The sequence below is a fragment of the Ochotona curzoniae genome, unplaced genomic scaffold (genome assembly GCF_017591425.1).
Source record: "Ochotona curzoniae isolate NIBS_2020 unplaced genomic scaffold, NIBS_Ocur_1.0 contig_3432, whole genome shotgun sequence".
Lineage (NCBI taxonomy): Eukaryota > Metazoa > Chordata > Mammalia > Lagomorpha > Ochotonidae > Ochotona > Ochotona curzoniae.
Genome location: NW_024465859.1, coordinates 12,523,227 through 12,549,691, shown reverse-complemented (window position 1 = coordinate 12,549,691; position 26,465 = coordinate 12,523,227). Strand labels below are relative to the sequence as shown.

General features: G+C 44.4%; 1 protein-coding gene across 1 annotated transcript; it reads left to right on the top strand.

The window, feature by feature from the left end:
- The first annotated feature begins 146 nt into the window (after positions 1-146).
- LOC121156417 (APAF1 interacting protein) lies at positions 147-26,237 on the top strand. Its single transcript, XM_040980093.1, has 7 exons — positions 147-316; positions 11,766-11,866; positions 20,201-20,249; positions 21,614-21,731; positions 22,073-22,208; positions 24,888-25,055; positions 25,939-26,237. The coding sequence occupies exons 1-7, from the start codon at positions 260-262 to the stop codon at positions 26,036-26,038; spliced, it is 729 nt and encodes a 242-aa protein (XP_040836027.1). The 5' UTR covers positions 147-259; the 3' UTR covers positions 26,039-26,237.
- The last annotated feature ends 228 nt before the right edge of the window (positions 26,238-26,465 follow it).

The window sequence follows — 26,465 nt, the reverse complement described above, 5'->3', positions numbered from 1 at the left end:
TGCCGCCAGCCGGACCTATCAGGGCTCTTGGGGCGCGGAGGCTTCCGGGGACCTCCTCCAGCTCCGAGGGCCACGCCCCCCGGCCCGGCCGCCACGCCACCGGCACTCAGCCCGCGAGGTCCTCCCGGGTTCCGCCCCCCCGGGCTGCCCTCAGCGCTGCCTGATGGCACCCGCGACCTCGCCGCAGTAGCCAGGCGGAACCCTGAGAGCGCGCGGGGCCGTGCGAAGACTGGAGACAGCAGGATCCGCGGCCCGAGCCATGGCCGGCTGCCTCGCTCCGGAGGGAGGCTGTTGCTCCCGGCGAAGCGGCGCGCAGGTAGGGGCGTGGCCACCGCTGCCCCCTCGGAGGGAGAGGCGACGCTCGGGAGCGCGCGGGGCTGTCGGCGCGCGGGCTGGGCGCGGGAGAGTGCGTGGGTTTCAGCCGCAGGGAGCCGTGGGGCTGAAGGGCAGGAGCATGGGCGGAGCGGGGCTTGTCCCAGGCCTGGCCTCCGGCGGCAGGAGCCGCTACCAGGGCACCAGCAGACTATCTAGCGAGGGTTCTGATTCTCTGCCACCCCCGCCCTTGGGCGCCTGGGGGGTGGTTGCTGAGCTGCTGAGGTGCCCTGGAAGCCAGCCTTTTGCCTGACTCCCTGGCTTCAGATTGAGTGTGAAGAGTCCTGGAACCGCCTCTTCCTTAAGGCTCTAGTCAGTTCTGCACCCTCAGGCTGCATCTATTTATCGCCTGCCCTGGGGTTCAGAGCAGAGCTAGACGAATATACAGGTTGAGTACAAGCTGCTGTCAAACCCTGCCTCACATGCAGAGCAAGCCCGACTCCCCGCCAAAATTGCCGGCTTTCTCAGGGTTCATACAAGGTCCAGCACAGTCCATTGCCCAAGTCAGCCTATGCATACACTGGTAGTTGCAATTGCTGGGTCAGTTCTATCTCCAGCCCCGGCTCCTACACAAACCAATGGGTGTTGCAGCCCAGTCCGATTCTGTCCACATCACACTTGGCCTTCAGGTAAACCAGCAGCAGCTGCAGCCTAGCTAGTGCAACCCCCAGTCCCCCATTAGACCCGCCCCTGTCCTGATTCCCATGCTTGCCAGTGTGTACATCAGACTGGTTCAGTCTGTCACACATTTCATTCAGCTCTCATATGTGTCGATGGGCATTGAATCCTAGTTCAACCCAACCAGCCCCCACTATCCAGTCCACACTGGTGCCACCAGGTGCCACTAGGTGCCAGTCTATCTAGTCATGCCTGCCACAGTCCTGGTTCTCATGCTTACCAGTAGGAGTGGCAACCCAAGAGGGAGGTGCCCACAGTCTCCCTAATAGACCCACTTCCACCCCCGGATCCTGCACTCTCCAGGTGGTTCTGCAGTTCAGCTTAACAAAATTTGCCCCTAGTGCCAGCACCTGCCAGCTGATGCTGTGGCAAAGTCCAACCAACCATCACCCACTGTGGTTTATGCATGCACCACTGAATACAATCAGCCCAGCCTGGCTTTCCCCCTAACCCAGGTCACTTGCAGGCCAATAGGTATTGTAGCCCTGCCCAGCATGGTGTGCCCCAATCCCAGCACTCATGCTCATCAGTGGAAATAGTGGCCCAGCAGAACAGCCCTTTGCAACCCCTCCCCCCAAGTATCATGTGTGCTGATTGGGGACACTGCCACCTAGTTGTCACAGCCCACCTCACCTCAGCATTTGCCAGTGGGTGCTATAACCTGACCCACCAACTCATACTGGAGTGGGCTATAGCCCAGCCCAGCCCAGTCAGCTGCCAGTCTCAGCCCCAATGCGAACTAGCTGGGATTACGACCTGGCCCAGCTTACCAGGTAATCCTATTCTGGTCCTCAGATCTGCCAGCAGGTGATATGAACTGGCCCAGCCTCGTCCACCCCAGAGCTGCACCAAATGTATGCCAGTGGGTACTATAACCTAGCCTGATCTGGGCTGCTCCTAGCCTTGGTTTTTGCACTCACCTGGAGGGACTGCATCCTGACAGGAGTTTCCCAAGCCCCTCCATCAGAACCTGTTTCAATGCTAGAACTTGCATACACTGGTGAGTACATGGCCCAACCCAATTTAGTCCATCTCCTGTTCTGGCAGGAACAGTGGGCTTTCCTGACTGGCCCTCACCCATTCCAGTTCTTACCGTTAGGTGCTACAGCCCAGCCAAACCTGATCTACACCCAGACACAGCTCACGCATGGCTCAACAGGGGCAGAGACTTAGCCCTGCCCATCTGACAGCCATCCTGGTTCTTATGAGCACCAGTGGGTGCTGGAGTCTAGCCTGGTCTGGCCCACCCCAGACCCAGTCCACATTGTGCTGAGGGACACTGCAGCCATGTCCAGAAAGACTGCAGCCCCCACCCTGGCCCTCATGCTTACCTGTGGGAACCACCATCCACCACCCAGTTCCTTAACTCCCCAACCAGGCTTCTTCCCAAGCATAGCTCTTGTGCTTGCCAGTGGTTGCTGTCATGCAGTTTGGCATCACCTGTCTTGGTCTTTGCCTTTGGATGCTGCAGCCTGGCCTGACTTGGTTGGCACCCGGTACCCGTTCTAGCTGACAGGTGCTATAGCTTGGCCTTGCTCAGTCTACTCTCATCCGTGGCTCATGAAAACTTAGGTGTGATAGCCTAACCTGGCATGACCTGTACTCCAACCTGGCTCCTGCACTTGCCGGTGGGCTAAGGTTTACTCCACTCTGCCCAGTATGCCCCCTTCCAAAACCAACCCACACTTGCCAAGGGGTGGAACTACCTTGCCCTGCCTGCCCAACACCACACCTGAACCATGTGGTCACCAGTAGGTTCTATGGCTCACTAGGGGAATTCCCAAGTTCTCCCACCAGACCCACTCCCAGATCTAGATTTCATGCATGCCAGTGGGTACCAGGCCCTTACCCAGCATAGCCTGCCCCCTCTGTTCTGGCCTTTGTATGAGCTGGTAAATGTTGCAGCCCAGCCTGCCCCACACCCTGTTTTCACATGTGCATGCGGGTGCTGCATCCTGGACCTGCCCGGCCTGTTCCTAGTCCCAGTACCAATGAGTGTAATCAGGTCCCATGATCATGCCTAGCTCAGCCTATCACTATCTCAACTCTTAAACTAACCAGTTCCATAGGGTTTGACCCATATATTTGCTACAGAATCTACTCCAGTACCTGGTTCTCTCGCATGCTGGTTAGTGTCATAGCCCAGCCTAACATTACACATCCCTTGTTCTGACACTTACTGTCAGGTACTATGATCTAATCTTGCCAGGCAGTCCCACAGCCTTAGCTTTTGTGTGGGCTGGTGTGTGGTGGTCAAAGGTGTTTCCTGCTAACAAACCCAGCTCAGGTCTCCCATGTGGGCTAACGCATAAAGGTCTTCAGGCCTCTCCCCTCCACACCAGGTCTCAGTCCCCTCACTTACCTATAAGTATAGTGGCCTTGTCATTGGAAGTCCCTCTATAGTCATTCCTCACCTGCAACATATTCCCTCTAAGTTCCTCCCTACCCCATATTCCCTTGCCTCCTTTTCTGATCAATCCACAATCCTACCCAGGAGTGCATGGGTTCTCCAGCCCAGTCTTTGGAAGCCCAATAGATGGTGTGCTGGTCTGGAGCTCTGCCCTCATGCCAAACTCTTGGCACATGCCTGGTGCCTTACCCCACCACACACTCAAGATCCAGGCCCATTGAAGTTCTCCAGGCCTGGTCCACCAGCACCCTGGGGCAGCGTGCTGACCTGGAGCACTCCCCCACTCCCCTCCCCTCATCTCACCTTGGCCAGGACAAGTTACATGGGGAAATCCCCAGGTTCATTCCACCATCCAGAGATGAGCTCCTGGGTCCCCACATGCCCCTCCAGTGCTATGCCCCTAGCCCTCCCCACTCAAGCCCACATAATTAGGTCCCCACAGGCTGTCCCCTCCCTCCCCGTATAGCTCGGCACAGGAGTGGCCACCTAAAAACATTCTGTATAGTGGGAGACACAAAGAGGTACAACAATGAAAACAGTAGGACTATGACATACTACACTGATGAGAAAGTGTTGGATCTTCAGGGACACAAACTATAATGGATGAAGGAATGCCTCTGGAGAAAATGAAGATGTCAGCTAGCACCTGGAGGTGGACAGAACCACATGAAGTGAGAAGGAAGGGCTTTCAAGGTGGGGGAATGGCATGTGTAGAGTCTTAGAGACACGGCATAGTAGTCTCATTTCAATAGAACATAAAGTAGGGGGCAAGGACTTGGGAAGAGATAAGGCTAAAGACCTATATGCCCTTATAGGCCAACTTTAGAGTACATGTTAGTTTCCTAAGGGCAGTGAGAAAGATGATGGGTAAAAGCCTAGGGTGCTGGCGAGAGGTGAAGGTTAGAGGTTAGAAGATAAACTAGAAAGCTGTGGCAAGGGATGGTACTGAGTTGAGCAAGGGATATAGGCAGTAACAGCAAGACAGTTTAGTTGTGGACTAGACATTTGTGAGGACAGCAGGATCTAAAAATGACTTCTAGATCCGTAATGGAGTCTTTGGGGGACTTGGCAGTCCCCAAGATAGAACACAGGAAGAAGAAGCAGTTTGCAGTGAGCCTTGCATGCAGCTCAGGGCATGGTGCTGCAAGCTGCGTAGTTGCATTTACAACTCTCAAACTCAGGATGAGTTAAGGATGTGCAAAATAGACCAAGCAGCCTACAGGGCAGATGCTGACTTGGACACCTGGGTTTCAGTTCTAGCTCTACTCCCAATTCCAGCACCCTGCTAATATGCACTCTGAGAGGCAACTGGTGATGGCTCCTGCTACTTAGGTGGAAGATCTGGACTTTAACCTGGCCCAGCCTCATCTATTGTGCTGTTATGGTCATTTGGGAAGTGGACTAGCAGATCTAACAGATAAAACAGATGTTCCCTCTCTGACTCACTGTCTCTATATAAGTGTGTATACATGCACAGGAGTTTTAAATAAACTTTAAAGATTTGATTTTAAAAAATAAAAACAATATTTGAACAAGATTTGACTCCCCAAAAACCTTCCTTCTTAAAGCTGTGTGTTTATTGTTTCTCCTCTGGCAGACATCCCCTTCTTGACCCACATTCTGTTATTTACCGTCCGCTGTAGCCCTTTTGGTGGTATTATTTAATCATCCTGTGCTCTAATTTTCCCAAGTGATTTATGTTTCATCGACATTCTTCTAGTACTCAAAATTCTTCTGGCACTACATGTATTATGTTCAGGTCAAGCTCAGCTCAGAGCAGTAATCTCGAAATGGATCATGGTTCTGAAATTAAATACCCTGTGATTTACTTTAGGCTCTGGCACTGGATTTTTCCAACATCAACAAAAATCAAGAAGTGTTTCCCTAAAAGGGAAAGCGTCCACTTTGTATTGCAAACTGTGTATTGCAAAGTTCAGACTGAGAGAGACAGTCACGAATAAGACACTATTCCTGGAGAGACTTGGGTGCTTGTTAAGGCAAGCCAGTGATGGAAATTCTATAGACCAGTAATAGACAGAACAGGCAGTGGAGATGTGGGCAGGAGAGGATTAATTCTGAATAGCATGAAGTACCAGTTACTTCAGAGAGTTTGTGGGAAAATTAAATGAACATTTAAGTTTATCTTGATAAAGAAGAATTACGAAGATACAACAGCTAGAATTTGTCCTGTCCTGAGAGCTAACATTACACTTGACTCTGTCCAGTTCTGCTTTTTAAATTTTTTTAAGATTTATTTTAAAGTCAGAAAGAGAGAGTTGCTCTATGCATTGGTTCACTCCCCAGATGTCTACAGTGGCCAGCACTGGGCCAGGGCAGAGCCAGGAGCTTAATCCAGGTCTCCCAAAAGGGTGGCAGGGGCCCACACACTTGGGTCATCTTCGCCTGCCCTCCCAGGTTGTTCAGAAGTGAAGCAGCCAGGACATGAATCTGCAGCCCTTGGGGTGCTGGTGTCACAACAGCAGCTTTACTAGCTACACCAAGATGTGATTCTCTGCTCTGCTTTCTTCTTTTCTTTTCTTTTCTTTTCTTTTCTTTTCTTTTCTTTTCTTTTCTTTTCTTTTCTTTTCTTTTCTTTTTTTAAGGGAAACTAAAACTAGGATTCTCTATGAAATGTCATTATTTTAAAAGATTTGGCTTAGATTCTAAGCACTGTGACTTCGTAGGCCCTAGCCTTAGGTGATTAGGTGATACCCAAGATAGAAATTTGTAGCCTTTTATGTGGAACTTTTCTTAGTGTAGGAAATCTGATCACGATTCAACTGTTTATAGACAAAGCAGTGTGGCAGGTGTGTCTATGCTAAACATATTCCCTATCCTTAGTAGTTATGCTTGGTTGGGAAGAAAAAAGATAGGCTTGCTGGCTTTCTTTCTTCCTTCCTTTTAAGATTTATTTATTACAGAGAGAAAGTAAGGGAGAGAGAGAGAGATCTTAGCCAGTTGCCCACTCCTCCAAATGTCCTCTGTGGCCACAGCTGAGCCAGTCTAAACATAGGAGCCAGGAGCTTCCACATGGTCTCTCACATGGCCTTGGTCCATCCTCTGTTGCTTTCCCAGGCCAGTAACAGGAAGCTGGATGAGAAGCAGAGTAACAAAGACACAAAGCAATGCTCTTACAAATCAGCCTACAGTGCCACCATTTTGCTTTGTTGATCATTTCCTTTGCTTTACAGAGGCTTTTTAGTTTGAAGTAGTCCTCATTTGTTTATTTTAGCTTTGACTGCCTGTGCTTTTGGTAACTTTTCTAAGAAGTTTTTACCAATGCCTATATCTTGTAGAGTGTTTCCTATGTTTTCCTCTAATATTTTTTTATGGTTTCTGAATGTAGTTTTAGGTCCTTGATCAATTTGGAGCTAATTTTTGTATAAGGCAAGAGTGGAAAGTCTTGTTTCCTGTTTCTGCAGGTTGTTATCCCATCGTTCAAACAGCCTTTATTGAGACCGAGCTTTTTCTCCAGATTATTTTCAGTTTTGCTGTCAAAGATTAGTTGACTGTACATGTGTGGGCTCACTTCTGGGGTTTCTGTTCTGTTCCATTGATCTTCTCTGTTCTGTAGTAGTACCAATCTATTTTGATTACCACTTCCTGGTAGTATGTCTTGAGGTCTGGAATTACTCCAGCTTTATTTTTATTCTTCAGGATTGCTTTGGCTATTGAATGCTTTCTCTGCAACTATTGAGATGATTGTGTGGTTTTTATTCTTCATTTTGTTGATACAGTGTATCACATTCATTGATTTGCATATGTTAAACCATCCCAGCATGCTAGGATGCTGGTCCAGGTGAATAATCTGTCTGTTGTGTTGTTGGATTTGTTGGCTAATATTTTGTTGAAGATTTTTGCATCTGTATTCATCAGGGATATTAGTCTGTGGTTCTTTTTCTCTGTTGTGTATCTATCTGGGTTTGGTATTAAGGTCATACTAGCTTTATAGAAACAATTTGGAAAGATTGACTTCCTTTCTGTTGTTTTGAATAGCACGTGAAGGCATGGGGTAAGAAGTTTGAAACCCTTCGTTAAATTCAGTAACAAAGCCATCCATCCAGTCTGGAGCTTTTCTTTCTAGAGGATTCATTATTGATTCAATCTATGTCCTGGTTATAGGTCTGTTTAGGTCTTTAATTATCTCATGATTCAATTGAGGTAAATTGTATGTACCCAGGAATTATCCATTTCTTTTAGGTCTTCCAATTTGGCATATTTACTTGTAATAGTTTCTGATTATTTTATGTATGTCCAAGATATCTGTTGTTATATTTCCTTTTTGTCTCTGATTCTGTTGATTTGTATCTTCTCCCCTCTATTTTTTTTTTTATTAGTTGGGCTAGGGGGATCTATTTGGTTGATTTTTCTCAAAAAAAAAAAAATACAGCTCTTTGATTTGTTGATCTTACTTATTCTTTTGATCTCTATCTGGTTTATTTCCTCTCTTATTTTGATTATTTCTTTTTCTCAGTTAATCTTGAGATAATTTTGCTGTTGTGTTAATGCCTTTGTTCATTTCAAGCAATTTTTAAAATTTCCTCTTTGATTTCTTCTGTAACACATTGTTCATTTAGCACACATTGTTCACTTTCCAAATATTCTCATGTCTGTGGAGTATTTTGACTTATTGGTCTCCATGTTTATGATGATCAGAGAAGATACATGGTAAAATTTCAGTTTTTCTTTTTAATTTTCTGATGCTTGTTTTGTGGTCTATAATGTGATTAATCCTGAAGAAAATTCCATGTACTGATGAACAAAGTATATTCTGTGTCTGTAGGATGAAAGGTTCTGTAGACATCAAATAAATCCATTTGTTCTATTGTCTAGGTGAGCTCTGTTGTTTCCCTGCTGAGTTTCTCTCTTGTCTGTCTACCCATTGAGCTCAGTGTGGTCTTAAGATCTCCCACTATTGTATTAGAGTCTCTTTCTCCCTTTAAATCCATTAATATTTGTTTCGCATACTAGGTCCCCTCATATTTGGTGAGTATACTTTTATTATTGTAATTTCCTTTTGCCAAATGGATCTCTCCATCATTATGTGGTGCCCTTCTTCTTCTCTTTTAATACTTTTAATATCAAAGTCTATAGTATCTGGTATTAGAATGGCTATATCAGCTCATTTTTCCTTTCCATTAGCCTGTAATATCCTTTTCCACCCTTTCATTTTCAGTTAAGATATATCTTTGTTGGTGAAATGTGTCTCCTGTAGGTAACAGATAAATGAGTCCTCTTTATGTGTCTATGTGTTTTGATTGTTGAGTTTAAGCCATTTACATTTAGGATTATTATCAGCAGGAATTGGTTTGGTCCAGTCATTTTAGCATTGGGTTTCTCATTGCTTGATTTAGGTTTCTTTTGTGGTTTATTGATGTGTTCTCTGTGTTTGCCTCCAGTTTTATAGGTGTTCTTTTTCTCTGTAACACATCTACAGGCAACATTTGTTTGGAAGGTCTGGAAGAGGCAAAACGTCTTTCAGTTTTGTTTGCTTTGAAAGTATTTTATTTCATTTTCAAATACAAAGGAAAATTTTGCTGAATATGTTATTGTGGGCTGGCTTTTTTTTTTTTTAGGAGCTGAAATACATCACATGAGTAACCCAGATGGTGTCCCAGGCCTCGAGATTTGGAGACTGCATTTTGGGGCAATAGGCAGTAGAGTGAAAGAACTCTGTTTCTCTGCATTTGAAATAAACTAAAATAAGTAATAAATAAAAGCATATTGAAGAAAAACAGTTCAGTCATTCTAGGAAACTTTTTCTCTAATTCCTGTTCTTTTGTACTAATAAATTCTGTTCTCACAGTACCCTGGGCCATCTTGTTTTATGGCATTTTGCTTTGTCATTTGCTAACTTCTTTATTAGATTGTGAGCTCCAGGGTAAGGATTTTATCTCACGCATAATTGTTTCTTCAGGGCTTATCACAGTACTTAGCACCATTTTGGCAGTAAGTAGGTATCTTAGTAATCAGCAAAACTATGTCCTTAAAGCAGCTAGAACAAAATCCTGGAAATATAAGGAATCATATCAAAATCCTTTTAAATGTTAATGTTTCTGATATATACAAAATGCTCTTATACATTTATCCCTCACTGTGAGAGCTCTACTATAAATGATAATAATGGATCTTTTGATGCATATTTCAAAATTGATACTTTTTATAAAAAAAGATTTATTTTGTTTATTTGAAAGGCAGAGTTAAGAGAATAGAAGAAGGAGAGTTCTTTCACCCAACTGTTCATTCTCTAGATGACTGCAATGGCTGAGGCTGAACTAGGCTGAAACCAGGACCCAGGAGGTTCGTCTCAGTCTCCCACATGGGTGCAAGGGCCCAATGACTTGGGCTACCTTCTGCTGCGTTCTCAGGTGCATTAGCAGGGAGCTGGAGCCAAAATGGACCAGCTGGGACACAAATTAGCAACCATACAGGAAGCCAGCATTGTACCACATTACTGGCCTCCAAAATTGTTATTCTTGAAAGCAAGATCTGACAGTAACAAACAGATTATTATTGACATTCAGAGGAGAAGTATATATTAACGTTTCCATATCAATCTTTGTTAAAATGTCTATTTCTTACTCTGAACAATTTAAGTGACTGCATTTTCTCCACATGTGCTTCTGTCAGTGCCTGCAGTTGTGATTGTGTGGGTCTGCGCAATTGAATGGAAATTATTAGCAGCAGCTGCCGTATCATTGTTATTGCTACAGCATGAAGCGGGCTAATGCTGTAATACCTCGTATTGGAAAAGACAGAAAGGAAAGGAGAGGCCCGTGGTAACAGTCCATTTTCCATAATGTTTGCAATTTGCTGTGCAAATCGATGGTTTTAAGGATCAGAAAACTGCAGGAGTCTTTCCATTAGCACTATCATAGTGTGTAATTGAAGCATCATTTATATCCCTAAAAAAGGAAACGACAAATGATTCAGGGCTTTGATAATTTTAGCTGAGGACGGGTGTAAGAAATATTAACGTGGTCATTATTATTAATGTAACTCAAGAATTTTGTAACCCTTTAAAATGGAATGGAAAGCGACATTGGCCATGTCACACAGTGTCCTGGGTTTTTCCCGTGCATTGCATCTGGTTTGAATCCTCACAGTGGTCTCATGCTGTGGATGAGCAAACTGAGGCCCAAAGTCCTGTAAGCAACAAATGGTCTGATTCCTAAGCCTGTGTTGAATCAGAAATTTTAAGAAATTCTTGGTTTGCATGTTCCTAATTTTATATTTTGAAGATGACCATCAATCAATTTTCACAATACTTACCAAAAATGAAGTATATATGGAGAGCATTGGCAGTGTATTTTGGAAAATACATTAGTCACAGCTACCTGATGAAGTGGCTAAAAACCCAGTCTGCAAAGCAGTCATCGCCTTTGAACTGAAGACGGTCTTGCTCCTGACCCAGAGCGAGAATCAGTACAAGCATGCTTCTGGGCTGTGCTTCCCTCCTCAGAGCATCTGCCATTTGCTCATCCTTACCTCCAGGCAGAAGCCCCTTGGAGTCTCAGGTGTATGTGGAAGTTTCTATTAAATTTGCCCGTTTTGAGCAGATCTTGTGGTTACTGCAATGTGTATTCACGTGCTCCTCTGGACACATATCTTCTAGAAAAGGGTGAAGCAAGTGATTGCAATCTCATATATAATATATGTATATATGTGTATATATATATATATGCAACTTGCCCTCCTCCTTCCAAGTTCCCTCACTGTATATCCACCAACCATGGATCAGAAATAATTAGAGGGAAAAGATTGTGTCTGAGCTGCACACACTTTTTTATTTAATATCATTATTCCTGTCATGATTCCTTAAACAGTGGAATGATTTTTTATGGAGCATTAACACTTGGCTGGTTAAAAATAATCCAGAAATGATTTAAAGGATATGAGAAGATAAATGGAGTTTAGTTCAAAGATTTCATCATTTTTCTACAACAACGGACCTTGAGCACCCACACATTTGGTGTCCCCCCGGGATCTGGGGACTGGTCTTCCTCAGATACCCAGGGCTAACTGTTCTGCATGTGTGCCCTACCTTGTCCTGCAGCTGGCTCCGTCGAGTTGAATTAGATGAGCGGCTGCATACTGAATCATTCCAGGTTGCCAAGTAATGCAGTGGATCCACTTTCCAAACATTAAAAACAAGAATCGGTTGTAGTAGATTTCTCCACCTTTTCTGTGCGACGGTTCCTTTTACTTCCTTTAGCTGACATATTAGAAAGGCCAGCTGGAATGCTTAGTCATGCATTATCATTCTAACTGTGTCTATTTTAACTGTCATTACCTTCTTTTTCAGGACAAGGAGCATCCAAGATACCTGATCCCAGAGCTTTGCAAACAGTTTTACCATTTGGGCTGGGTTACTGGGACTGGAGGAGGAATTAGCTTGAAGCATGGGTGAGTTTCTGGCTGATTTTAGTTCTAGGAATTCTCCAGGTAAGCAGAACATGGGGAGCCTCATATGTTCTGTCCAGAGAGCTGCAAGTCCATCTTATATGATATTTAGATATATTTAGTGTAAGAATAGAATAGAAATGTGGGTATGTGCACAAAGGAATGCCACTTGTATGCAGAAGTTGCAGATATAATAAGTGCTGGGCCAGGCCAAAGCTGGGAGCCAGGAGATTCAGGCAGGATTTCTGAAATAGGATTAATGTGTTTGTTTCTGAAGTATTTGAAGAATATTATTTGCTAGAGGCTGAGTATTAAACTGAGTGAAGCTGATTTATTTATGTCTTTATCATACTTTACTTTGTTGAACGTAATTGAGTTACAAAATGTGTATATGCTATTGAACAGACAAGAGTGCAGTCATGCTCCCAGGGAAGCTGTGTTGCACAGTAAGGCATCAAATACAAGATATAATCTGAACATTTTCAACAAAAGGATTTAATGACAATCCACAAATGGTGCCATTGTGATCTCATCTACCACAAATTACCAAGTAACTCATGAAACGCATCAGTTGGACAATGCGAAATAACAGGAGGGGCCTTAGCCAACTAACACAATTGTGGGAATAAGGATGCACTCAGAGGCTGCTAAGATTGTGTTCCCAGTGGGACCTGCCCATCCATCTGGGCCTCCTCTCTCACTGCCACTCCAGTTGCTGATGGCTCAATTAGCATCGCACAGAAGCTCTCACAGCAAACCCTATCATAACATTTATTCTTGTTTTACTTAATCCATTTATAAGTGGGTTCACGCTAATTGGAGTTCCGATGGTATTATTTATAATAGATAATATTTATATCTGCGGAAGTAGCTTGTATATATGTTCAAAGTGAAGAATTGTAACAACTGTAACTAAAACATTTCTAATTGGCCCTTGTAAAAACAGGAAAGTGAAAAACAACAGAATGTAGAACTTAAGGGAATTTTGTCATCAAAAAACATGGAGTACTGTATTCTTTCTAACAGATTTTCCCAAGCCATGCACTATGATTGTGTGTGGTCGCCACAAGCCACTCATTGGTACATCCCTGAAAGTGAGGGTAGCACTGCAACCACCTTACAGAAGATTGCATCTCTAAAACGCCTTCTTGGTTAGATTCTTAATGGGTGAGGAGCTCCTCCTGGAGGTCACGGTTGGAATTAACCAATTTTATGTCTTGTTCAGAATGTTGATTAAATTCCTTGTTCGTGGAGTAAAACGGGCATTTTGTAGTAAAATGTTGATTCTTTTTTTAATTATTATTTTATTTTGATAATCTTTACATCACTGATTAGGGCACAAAAGGTCAAGGACAACAGGAAAGTGGGTAAGATCATTGTTTCCACATTCTCTTTTTTCCTTCCTGTTTCTGGGGTAAGGGGGAGACAAAGGGAGAAGCCCCACCCAGCCTCCCACCCATCCCTGGTCCCCGACTTGGGGCATGCTCCGAGGGCACTGCTCAAGTGGTTTTGGAGTTCAGCAGTTCTGAATTGCTGTCCATCTTGCCATTCCAAGCATGGTCAAATCACTCCAGAATCCTCTGGCTGACAGAGTCCACCTTAGAGTCTCCATTTGCCCAGATTCTCACTGCCAACACATGGCTGGGCTAGATGATTGATTTGTTCTGTCCTCCATCCTCTGCTGTGGTACTAGGTGTCCTCTGCAGGTTTTGATGGGCTGCCATATCCTCCATGTGCACCTAGATACGCTGTCCACTGCTCTGTCTGAGCCTCTAGTGAGGCTCAGCTTTGACACTTGCACTCCATAGTCAGACAGTGGAACCTGCACTTCTCTTCATGGTTGGGGTCTGAGATCAGCAGTTCAGTTGGAGGAATCCCCAAAGAAACTTTGTCTGAGGTAATCGCAGATCTGATTCTTGTGTGTGTCTGCAAATACAAGTTCTGACACAGTCCGTCACCCCAATCAGCTTATGCATATGCTAGTGGTTGCAATTGCTGGGTCAGTTCTGCCTCCAGCCCTGTCTTCCACATGAACAAATGGATTTGCAGTTCAGCCTGAATCTGCCCACCTCACACTCAGCCCTCACGTAAACCAGTGGGAGCTGCAGCCTAGTTGGAGCCCGCCCCCTGCTCTGGTTCCCGTGCTTGCCAGTATGTACAGCAGACTGGTCCAGTCTGTCTCACATTCCATTCAGCTCCCATGCATGTCAATGGACATTGAAGCCTAGTTTAACCCAACCAGCCCCACTATCCAGGCCACACACATGCTGGTGGGTGCCGTTCTGTCTAGTCATGCCTGTCCCACTCTCGGTTTTCATGCTGTCCAGTGGGAGTGGTAACCCAAGAGGGAGGTGCCCACTCTTTCCCTTCTGGGCCCACTCCCACCCCCACATCATGCACTCTCCAGGTGGTTCTGCAATTTAACTTGACAGAATTAACACCCCCCCCTTGCCAGCCTCTGCCAATTGATGGGCAGAGCCCAACCAACCCACACCCACTCTGATTTATATTTGTACCAATAGGAACAGTCAGCCCAGCCTGGCTTTTCTCTGGTCTAGCTCACATAAGGTCCACAGGTGTTTTAGCCCTGCCTGAGCTAGTCTGCCCCATCCCAGCTCACACTCTCCAGTGGGAGTGGTGGTCCAGCAGGAGAGCCCTCCACATTCCCTCTACCAGCTTTGCCCCTTCCTTGCTGGTTCTCACATGTGCTGGTTGGGTGCTATGGCCCAGTCTGGCATGACCCGCCTCAACTCGGCATTTGCCAGTGTGTGCTGTAGCCTGACCCGGCCTGGCCCACCCACAATACCAGCTTATACTGGTGGGGGCTACTACCTAGCCCAGCCCAGCCAGCACCCAGTCCCAGCCCTTAGGTATATTGGCATGTGTTGCAACTGAACCTAGCCCAACCCACACTCTGTTATGGTTCAGATTTGCCTGCCGATGATATGAACTGATTCAACCTGGTTCACCCCAGACCTGTGCAAAATGTATGGTGCTGAGTACTGTTCCCTGGCCTTGTCTGGGCTGTTCCCTATCATGGTTCTAGTGCTCATCTTCAGGGACTGTGTCCTGACAGAGGAGTTTCCCAAGCTCTTCCATCAGAACCTCTCCCAGTGTCAGATTTCACGCACACTGGTGGGTCCATAGGCCAGCCTTACTTAGTCCACCTCCTTTCCTGGCAGGAACAGTGGCCTTTCCTGACTGGCCTTCAACCCATTCTGGTTCTTACTATTGGATGTTTCATCCCAGCCAAGGTTGGTCCACACCCAGACACTGCTCACACATGGCTCAGTAGGTATAGAGACCTACCCTGCCTGTCCTACACTTACCCTGGTCCTCACAAGCACCAGATGGTGCTGGAGTCTAGCCCAGTCTGATGCGCCCAGCCCCAGTCCATACTTGTGCCAAGGGAGACTGCATCCATATCCAGACCAGAGCGCAGCCCCCACTCTGGCCCCCACACTCATCAGTATGAACCCCAACCCAGCCAAAGTGTCCTCTTAGCTTCCCAACCAGACCTATTCCCAGCCATAAATTTTGTGTGTGCCAGTGATTGCTCTGACCCAGTTTGGCATAGCCCTTCACCTGTCTTGGTTTTTGCCTTAAATGCTGTGGCTTAGCATCCCTGGCTCATGCAGACCAGTAAGTGTAGGAACTAGCTTGGCATGATCTGTGCTCCATCCTGATTTCTATTTTTGCTTGTGAGCTGAGGTTTGCTTGGTCATGCCCAGTCTTCCCCCTTCCATACCCAACCCACACATTAGCAAGCAGTTGGAGCTATTTTGCCCAGCTTGCCCGACCCCCAGGCCTGGACCATGTGATCATCAATGAGAGTTATGACCCACTAGGGGAGTTTCCCAAGTTCCCACTTGACCCACTCCCAGACCCAGATCTCATTAATGCCAGCGGGTGTTAGGCCAATGCCCGGCATAGTCTGCCCTTCCATCTTGGCCTTGTATAAGCAGGTGAGCATTGCGATCTGGCCTGCCCCACACCCTGTTTTAGGATGTACATGCGAGTGCTGCAGCCTGGACCTACCTGCCCAGACTGTTATTGTTCCTATACCCATGAGTGATGGCAGGTTCCATGGTAACACCTAGCTCAACCCATTACCATCCCAACTCTTGAGCTAACCATGATGGGACTTGTATTTCCACAGGGTTGAGCCCATACATCGCCCACAGAATCTACCCCCAGACATGGTTCTCTCTTGTACTGGTTAGTGGCGTGGCTCTGCCTAATGTGACCCGTCCCCTGTTCTGACATTCTGTCAGGTACTAGGATCTAGCTCTGCTAGTCAGGCCCCCAGCCCTAGTTTTCACATGGACTGGCATGTGGTGCCCTGCATTGTTCAATGATAACAAGTCCTCCACAGGACTTACATGTAAGCTGGTATATCAATCTGACCCATACAGATTGTCCAGACTCTCCCCTCCAAGTAAAGTGACCCTGTCATTGGGAGTCCCTCAGAATTGACACCTCACCAACACACACAGTAGCCTCACTCAATCATTTTTGTACCTAGGCAGCGGTTCCACACCTCAAAATCCCAGAGCTCACCACCAGGTGGCCAGCAGTCGGAGCCTGGTGTCAGTTGGCGCACTGGGCATTCAAACCCCAGGACTCACTTACCCCATGGCAGTGGTGGCTGTGACCAGGGCTCCAAGCATTGGGTCTGACCTGGCTTGCATACTCCCAGCAGCTGCCTGGCTGCTGGAAGCTCCCACCACCCAAGCCCTGAGCTCGAACTCCAAAATGTTGCTTCTTATGCTTAACACTTAGATTATTTCAGATGCCCACATCATTAACTTGGTCAGAAACATAATCCTCATTTTATTGGGCAAAGTTTTATTCTTTGAGGCTTGAGGTAAATTAGGAATGAAGTGCATACCTAAGTGATATTTCTAGAGTAAGAATGACAGTAAGCTCTTCCGGAATGTAAGTTTATTTACTGATTCCAAGTTTGGATGATACCATTTCGCCTTAGGCTCCGGCAGTGAGGTACCAAAAGATCTATGTAGAAACAAGTTTAGCCACTCATTAGAGTAAAGTCAAAGACTCAGGAAAATACCAAACACCCAAGGCAGTTCCAGGCTACTCAGCAGCTGCTGTGTGTGGGTTGAGTCCCTACTGCCCTTTTGTAGCATTCCTTCTTCTCCCAGGATAATATTGATGTGTGTCAGAGTCACTGCTCCTATAGATGAGATAAACTGAACAAATTAAGATTTAAGTGTTCTTTAAATGTTTGCTTATTCTCATTGGCTTGAAACAACAACGAAGTGGAGTGGAACATGGGGGCGAGACAGAAGTAGAAAGGTCTTGCATTCATTTGTTCACTTCCCACACACGTGCAATAGCCAGTGCCGACCAGGCCACCACCAGGAGCCCAGAACTGTATCCCAGGTGGGGGCAGGAGCCCAAGCACTTGAGCCATCACTTGCCTCCCAGGATGCATTAGCAGGAAGCCAGATTAGATGTGACACAGCTAAGCACTCCAAAATGGAATGTAGGTTTCTCAAGCAGTGGTTCAACCCGTTGCGCCTTTTTGTTTTTTAATTACCAGAAAGTAGATAAAAAGAGAATAACTGAACCTGGTATACTATGAACTCTTAGATTTTGGCTGTTGCTCCTACACAGTGAAAGACCAGGGAATTAAGGAAAATAAATTCCAAGACGTAATACTTTGAAATTCAAACTACTTTTTGTTTATGGCTTACAGAACCAACTTAATGCAATAATTCAGCCTTCAGCATATTTCCCTCCTAAAATCGAAGCTCTGTCATCTTTGGTTTTCAGCCAGTATTTCTGTTTTTATAGGTGTAAATGTAGGGATTTTTCCTAAGAACTATTTAGTTAATCTTTTCATTATCCAAAGTTGCTCAGTCTGAATTTATTTCCATTTTTGCAGGGCAGTCAAAAAAACAGACTTAACATACCAGATCACTTAAATAAACTGAATAAATACCTGGATTTTGCCACTTTGTGGATGGATTTTATCCATCCAGCAGTTTTGAAGTGTTATGCGGTTCAGTTCCCAGTACAGCAGAAATTTCTCCCCACACAAGAGGATGCTAGAGTTTCTTCCGTGTTAACACGGGACGCAAGGTTGGGTCACTGGTTTTTGTAAGAACCAGCAGGCTCTGTCCCCCATGCCACTGCTCCAGAAGAGGGTCCTGCCGTGCTGTCTCCTGAAGCTGAATGAAGCAACGCTGCGTGGAAGCTAACACTTGCCTGCAGCTCCTATGCCCTGGACTGCATTCATAATGGCAAGCATTTATCTTCCACACTTTACCACTGGAGCCTGAAAGAAACTTTCCTGCCACCATATATGTGTGTGTGTGTGTGTGTGTGTGTGTGTGTGTGTGTGTGTGTTCTTAGGTCTAAGACTGTTGGTCAGCCTAGCTTTTACAATGTAATCCAAGCCGTCAGCCTCGTTTTCACCAGGAAGTATCTGATAATGTGCTCAGTGTCCCTGTATGTGTGCCTTTGGAAGATGGCGCATGTGGATGCCCTCATTTCTTTAGGGAAATTATGTGAGTTTGTGGCAGCTCATTAATACTGCAGCAGCAGTTGGGCCCATCAAGAAGCCAAAGCAACATTGTTGAGGGTGCAGAGAAGTTAAAGAAAATTGTGAAATTACTTGCAAATAGAATTCAAGAGTGCCTCATGGTAACTGATGGGAAAAGTCATCTCTCTCTAAGCACAAATCTAGTAATAAAGAGATTTATGCACATTGTCTTTTTTTCTGTATTTAACTTTCTGCCATTGTTTTAGCCTGCTTATTCAATATTCTCCCAAATTCATGTGTTTTTGAATTAGGAAGCATATGGTCCTGTCCCGAAAGTTGCTTGGTATAAATGTTGTGATTAGCAGACTGTCCAGCAGGGGTCGCTCAACTTCATGGTTTGTAAGAAGCATGTCAAATAATGCAACTTTGTTCTTGACTACTCCTGTTGAGCTTGTTTTCCCTTGGTTGTAGTTCACCTACAACAGAATAAACTGTTGACCCGTGTCTTAAGATATGAAAATTTTCAGCTTTTTGTTTCTTGGAACTAGACAAAAGCCTTGTTACCATTGATCTTTGCTTGCCATTGTGCCACAATGACACCCACATCTCAGGTTGTAGTTCAAGTCCTGGGAGCTCTGCCTCTCGTCCAGCTCCTTACTAATGCGTCTGGGAAGGCAGCTGATGATGGCCAAGTACCCAGGTCTCCGCCACACACATGGGAAACCCACATAGCTCTCCTGCTCACTGCCTGGCCCGTCCCTGCCTGTTTTATCTATCTGAAGAACGAACCAATGGGCAGAAGAACCTCCTTTTCTTCGTCTCCTTCTTTCCTTCCCTCCCTCTCTGTCACTCTGCCTTTCAAGTAGTAAGTAGTGTTATTTTTTTAAAGAATAAATAAGAACAAAAATGTAGAAGACATGAAAGAACAACTCCCTTCAGCAACTCCCTTTAGTTGGATTTTTTCTTTTTTTTAAGATTTATTTATTTTGGGGCCCAGCACAGTAGCCTAGTGGCTAAAGTCCTTGTCTTGCATGTTCCAGGATCACATATGGATGTCTATTCTAATCCCAGCAGCCCCCCACCCACCCAGCTCCCTGCTTGTGGCCTGGGAAAGCAGTGGAGGACTGCCCAAAGTCTTGGGACCCTGCACCTGCGTGAGAGACCTGGAACAGGCTCCTGGATCAGCTTGGCTCTGGTCGTTGTGGCCATGTGGGGAGTGAATAAACAGATGGAAGATCTTCCTCTTTGTCTTTCCTCCTCTCTGTAAGTCTGTCTTTCCACTTAAAGGTAAATAAATCTTAAAGCTATATTTTTATCTATGTTTATCTTATTTATTTTTATCTTTTTGTAATTAATTTTTAATTGGAAAGGCAGATATACAGAGAAGAAGCAGAACAAGAAAAGTATTTCATTCACTGGTTCACTCCCCAAATGGCCACAGTGGCCAGGGCTGAGCCCATCTGAAGCCAGGAGCCTAGAGCTTCTTCCAGGTCCCCCAGGGGAATATAGATCTCAAGGCTTTGGGCCATCTTCCCCTGTTTTCCCAGGTCACAAACAGGAGCCTGGATGGGAGATGGAGCAGCTGGGACATAAACTGGAGGCCTTATGGGATGCTGGTGCTGCAAGGTGGAGGATTAGCCCATTGAGCCATCACCCCAGCCCCAGTAGCAGCCTCTCTTCCTGTGCTGCTTAAATCTTCAGCTAACTGAGGCAGCTGTTGATATGGCTTGATTTATAAGGTTAGAGAATGGTCTGCAAGGATCCATTTTTCTCTTCCGAAGTAGAAAATTAAGTCAGTAAACACCGATTTCTCTGTTTTGCATTGCCAGCAATGAGATCTACATCGCTCCTTCAGGCGTGCAGAAGGAGAGGATTCAGGTATGGAGCCGTGATCCTTCCTAAGAATGCCTTTTCTTCTCTACGTAACTGTTGCTTTATGAAACGCAACTACGTTTAAAGCAATGTGATGTTTTAAAGGGTGATGCTTTTGTGATGATTCAAATAACTAACCAAGCATTTGTTGAGCAACAATTAAATGTCTTTTTAAGGTGGTGTATATCCCTCCTGCCCCTGTGTGTGTTTTGGGATCTCATCCAGCCCGGAGGGTGTAAAAGTGGGTAGCACAGTCTCCACTGGGCGTGAAAAAGGCTTGTAGCTTTGCAGCTGGATGATCTGTGAGGCTGATGAGAGATCATTGGTCTCAGCCGACCCAACTGACATTTCATGACAGCAGAAACGATTCCAACTTGCAATGATGAAACTTGGTCTTGAAATCCTGAGAAGTCCCGTTATGAACTAACGAGCATGAGCATACGCTGCAGCTCCCAGCCCCTACGGCAGAGAGGGAGGACTGCCTCTGGTCCAGCATCTGGAGCGCTTCGGCTGTGATTTGTACTAAACCCTGGTAAATGAAAGCTTATATGTCAAAGATACACACACATCACCATGAAATATCCGTGATTCTAAGTCATTCCTTAAACTTGCAGAATAACCTGCCTTGCTGGGATTAACCTTTCAGGGTACCCGTCAAGATAAGAATGTCTTACTCTGAAGTCTTTCTCTTATGTTATGAAGTTCTAATATCCATCTAGAACCTTAATTTCTCCATACATTCTCTGTGAGGGGCCTTCTGTCATGGACAGTGCATGTCATAAAAAACAAATATGCCAATTTCAATTTTTTTTTGCACCCAAGTAAACTTCGTTTTTCACTCTAATTTCCTTGAACCTAAGACAGTTGTGAAATTGCAGGGGAAAGTTGAAAAGCTAAATTAATAAACTGATGACAGCATCCCTGCATTGATATGTTAATTGTCCACATTAACTTTTCTTTAAATTTTAAAGAAATGTGACTTTTTAAGACATGAATGTTTTGAGTAATAGGAACATTTTTTTTTTAATTTTGTGAAATTTTTGAGAGGAAAGCTGTAATCTCAACTATTTGAAATATAAATCATACATATATAAAAATAATTAGTGTTATGCAAGTTCTTTTAAAAGTTCATGGAAGATGTGTGTTATGAAAAAGGATTATGCAGGGATTTCAATATTTTCTGCACCAAAATAAACATGTATTTTCGTTATATTTTTCCATGAAATTTTTGAAGCATATGCACAGTGTGTGTGTGTGTGTGTGTGTGTGTGTGTGTGTGTGTGTGCACATGCGTGTATGCACACGCTCTGCAAAAGGGATATTTCTGATTGGCACTTCATAAACCTTCCTTCCTCTCCGCCCACGGATAGCCCGAAGACATGTTTGTTTGTGATATAAATGAACGAGACATCAGTGGGCCTCCACCATCCAAGAAACTAAAGAAAAGCCAGTGCACGCCTCTCTTCATGAACGCTTACACAATGAGAGGTGAGCGGAATACACTGCAGACAGATGGAATGCTGGCTGGCAGACGAGGCCCCCTCAACAACCTTTATGACTTACATTACTGGTTCTTGGGTACTTACACTGTAGAACTTGAAATGTGTTAGCTCATTCCGTTTTCCCCATCAGCCTATGAAAAATTCCATTTTCTTTTCCATTCACTGCCAGCTTATTTCATGCTGCAGGGAATAAACCCACAACTATAAATGAATATATATGTGTATATATATATATAAAGTGTATGCGTACATATCTGCGCCTCTGTAGAGTTTTTTAAGGTTTGATTTTGTCTCCGTTGGCACATGACTTTCTTCTTCCTCCTTCAGGAGCAGGTGCGGTGATTCACACCCACTCGAAAGCTGCCGTCATGGCCACCCTCCTGTTTCCGGGCCGGGAGTTTAAAATTACACACCAAGAGATGATCAAAGGAATAAGGAAGTGTACCTCAGGAGGATATTACAGGTATCATGTGTGCGTGCGCGTGTGTGTGTGTGCGTGTGTGTGTGTGTGAAGCAGTTTGAGGAGTAGGCATTGAGCCCAGTCACTGACGTGGGTTAGGTGCCCCTGGATTTGCCGCCCAGCTCCAGCTGCCCATTCGAACTTCCTGCTTTTGTCAATCCTGGCAGGCTCAAATCATTGATCTCTGCCACCCCCCTGGGAGACCTAGATTAAGTTTTTGGCTCCCAGGTTCAGCCCAGTCTCTCCCAAAAGAGCCATTCCAGGCATTTAAAATTCAGGGAGTGAACCAACAGATAGGCTGTCGCTTTCTCTCACTGTGTGTGTGTTTCTGTCTCTCCCTCTCAAATAAGTAATTTGAAAAGCATTTTCCCTTCTTTTTAACTAACAGCATTACAGTGATTTGGAGCATGTAATGAAATGCTAAGATTTATGTTAAATAGTATTCCAGTTAATATGGTAATTCCAAATCTGTTTTCAGTCTCAAAAATCAGATGTCTTCCCTCCTCCCAACCTCCAACCCAGCCATAATAAATTCTTAGCAACATGAATAACAAAATATTTATTAAAGTAGAATAGAAGTGCTTGGGATGAGAAGAACCTGTACAGATGACAAGGTTCTGCTGCTGTACCAAGGCTCCTGGGGAGCACCGCCCCTTAGCTTCACACGGTCCTAGCGGGTTTGGGCCAATAGTCACTTCATATTTCACAATGAGTTAATTCAGTATGTGGAGAATGTTTGCATATTCATAAATGCTTTGTAATCATTTTGGTTAAACAGATGTCTGTGCTTTTGCAATTTGGGGGTTCAAGGTGGCATGGATAGTAAATGTCCAACAGTGACCTTATAAATAAGTTTTTATCTACCAACCCCTCACCCACACACAAAAAAAAGATAGGAATTATTCAAACATCTAGAACATCATATGGCATGAAAAAACATGTTGTTTGTGCTTGGGGCCAAGCTAAGCCTCACCTCTGACTTTTATGAGCATTCTTATCCATGAGCTTTCATTCTTCTGAATTTCCAGAGTGGCCTTATTTTGCGTTGCCTCGCTTAGGGGAAAACAGTGCCAGTGTTACTAAAATATTCTCAAGAGCAATATTAAATTGTTGGTGCATGTAGTAAAAAGTGCGTGTTCCAACTAGTGTGCCGAGAAGTAATACGATGAGGTTTCAGTTCTGTTTATTGTGTGCCTAAAGCATTCCTCAGCACTGTGAAACACATCTTTGCAAAAGCTAGATATTGAAATTCTGAAATGAATACTTCCAAAAAAAAATTACAGCCCACGTTGCCTTTCCAAAACCAGGGCTTAAGGGACCTATTAGTTTCTCAAGCAACTGATTGCTGAGATCAAGAAATAAAATTCAGAGGCAAGAATAAAATGTTCGAAGTCCATCTTTAGAAAAAAAGAAGAAAGAGAGACTCCCTCTAAATACATAATTCTAGGGAAGTAAGCATATGCAAATATAACTATCCTCCTTTCCGGAGGCAACATGTTTGTGACGGTGAAAGAATACTGTCTGATGGTCAAGGGACTGTGTTGCCTCTGCATCTCATGAACTTGTCAGGAGCAGTGATCTGTCTGTGAAATGGGAAGATGGATATTCATTGAATTTGCTGTAGGACTATTTTGTGCCTGGAAATATTTCAATACATGCTAAAGGGAAAAAAAATAAGTTTGAGGTTGTCCTATCCAATATAAGGAAAAGATGGAAGACCAGCAACTCATTCCTTTCATATTTAAGGTTAGTTTATAATTGCCTCTGTTTTACTTAAATAAAAAGCTAGGCAAGTCCATACTGTTAATGATAATAGTTGGCCATGTTTTTTATTACATAACACCTACTTAGTGTAATACCTGATTAAAGTACTAATTTCTGTTAGTAGTTCAGATATAGTTTGTTGATGTTGTTATTGTTGTTAGGTTTAGGCACTGTAGAGATAGTGAAAGGTCAGAGAAATTTATACAAAAAGGGAAACCCTGAGTTTCTGTTGGTTATAAATACCCTCAAGGATAGAGTTAATTTTACCAGTAATTAAGTCATTTGCTTGCTTCAATATCTTTCCCTTCCAATTCCATTCCATGTATTTACTGAGACCAAAATGGAAATGGAAATGAATAAAGAACAAATACTACAGACGTGAAAATGTATGATCTTCTAGAAGTTCTTTCCTGCTCTCCTTGTGCCACACACCACCCATGCATTTTTGACTTGCCTGTCTGAGACACTTTGACGTCCTGCAGGGCTGAAATACAGTAATTTTGTCTCACTGGGGAATTCCTACTTAATATATAGTTCAATTCTTAATCCTTTCCATGCTTCTGATTCTGATATTTATCGTTTCCCATCTTCTCTCTTTTTTTTTATTAATTTGATTGTCTCTGCTTCAAGGAAATACTTGTTCAGTCTTGACAGTTTCTTTGTTAGCTCTTGGTACACTGTACAGATTCTGCCATTTACACTGAGGATTAAAACAATGCCTGCCAAATTCCCAGCGTGTATTTGATAGAGGTGTTTATGCAAGATGCACGAATAACATGCAACATCTTGTTCATAATGTGGAATGGCTCACCAGTAGATACAAAAAGAGTGTCTACCTGGTTATTTGAAACAGTTACAGATTATATGTGTGTGAATACTTTCATTTGTTTTAATGGGGAAAATGGCTTCGTCTTGCAGATACGATGATATGTTAGTGGTACCCATTATTGAAAATACCCCTGAGGAAAAAGACCTCAAAGAACGCATGGCTCAAGCGATGAATGAATACCCAGACTCCTGTGCAGTGCTCGTCAGACGCCATGGGGTGTACGTGTGGGGAGAAACATGGGAGAAGGCTAAAACCATGTAAGTGTCCATCAGGAGGTCGGGGACAGGTCACCCCACTGTCAGTGTGAAACGGAATGAAATACTTTGTGTGATTTCTCAATGAAGTGTGATTTATGTGTGTGTGATTGGTTTGAACCTCAGCAGTTTATTCTTTCCAACTGTTTCACTTTTATTGCATATTCACTCAGTCTGAAGTATCCATTGAATGGGCTGTTATTTGGCAAGGTTCTGTGTGCTTTAATACAAAGTGAGAGCAGACATTTAATAAGATTTATTCGGCAAAGTGACATATAGTGGAAATTGTGAATTCACATAAGTAGCATACTTTGAACCCTCTTTTATCTCATGAGTATCTAATCTTATATGAATCTTTTCTTTGTTTTGAAAGTGTAAACGGCAAAACAAGAAAAATTTGGCCTGAGGTTGGAGGGGAAGATGTATAGGCACCAGACAGAGCAGGACTCAGTGGGGGGAGAGGGGAACTGGGGTGGCTTCCGAGTGGACCCCCTGTCCTTCCGAGTGGCCCCCTGTCCTTCCGAGTGGACGCCCTGTCCTTCCGAGTGGACCCTCTGTCCTTCCGAGTGGACCCTCTGTCCTTCCGAGTGGACCCCCTGTCCTGAGTGGACCCTCTGTCCTTCCGAGTGGACCCTCTGTCCTTCCGAGTGGATCCCCTGTCCTTCTGAGTGGACCCCCTGTCCTTCCGAGTGGACCCCCTGTCCTTCCGAGTGGACCCTCTGTCCTTCCGAGTGGACCCTCTGTCCTTCCGAGTGGACCCTCTGTCCTTCCGAGTGGATCCCCTGTCCTTCCGAGTGGACCCCCTGTCCTTCCGAGTGGACCCTCTGTCCTTCCGAGTGGACCCTCTGAATAAACACCTTCAGTCCTTCTTGCTTGGCCTTTGCAGGTGTGAGTGCTATGATTACTTGTTCGATATTGCCGTGTCAATGAAGAAAGCAGGACTCGATCCTACACAGGTCCCAGCTGAAGAAAACGGAATTAAATAATCCAGATGGAAGCTTCCTAGCATACAGAGATGAGAGTAATCGTAATTATTACAGACTATTTTTTAAACAAATTGACATTTTCAACATTATGATGAGTTTCTCACTGAATAATACACATGTCACCCAAAATCTCTTTTGACATCAAATGGTGTTTTCTTGTATTCTTGTCAGGATAGTAAAATAAAAATTTTATAATCAGTGTTTTCTATGTCTGTTTTTAAATCCTTAACAGCAGAGTAGTTACATTCAAACTAGCCTCTTACAGATCTATCTCAGAGAATTCCTGTCAATCTTTAAAGCTGCTGGTGAGAAAAGGTTCATGGAAAAAATTCCACTGAATTATGGAATGAGAATTTTATTTGTTTTAATAATAGCACATGAAATTCATGTGTAACATTTAGCCAGATGTATTCCTCAGTGTTAAAAC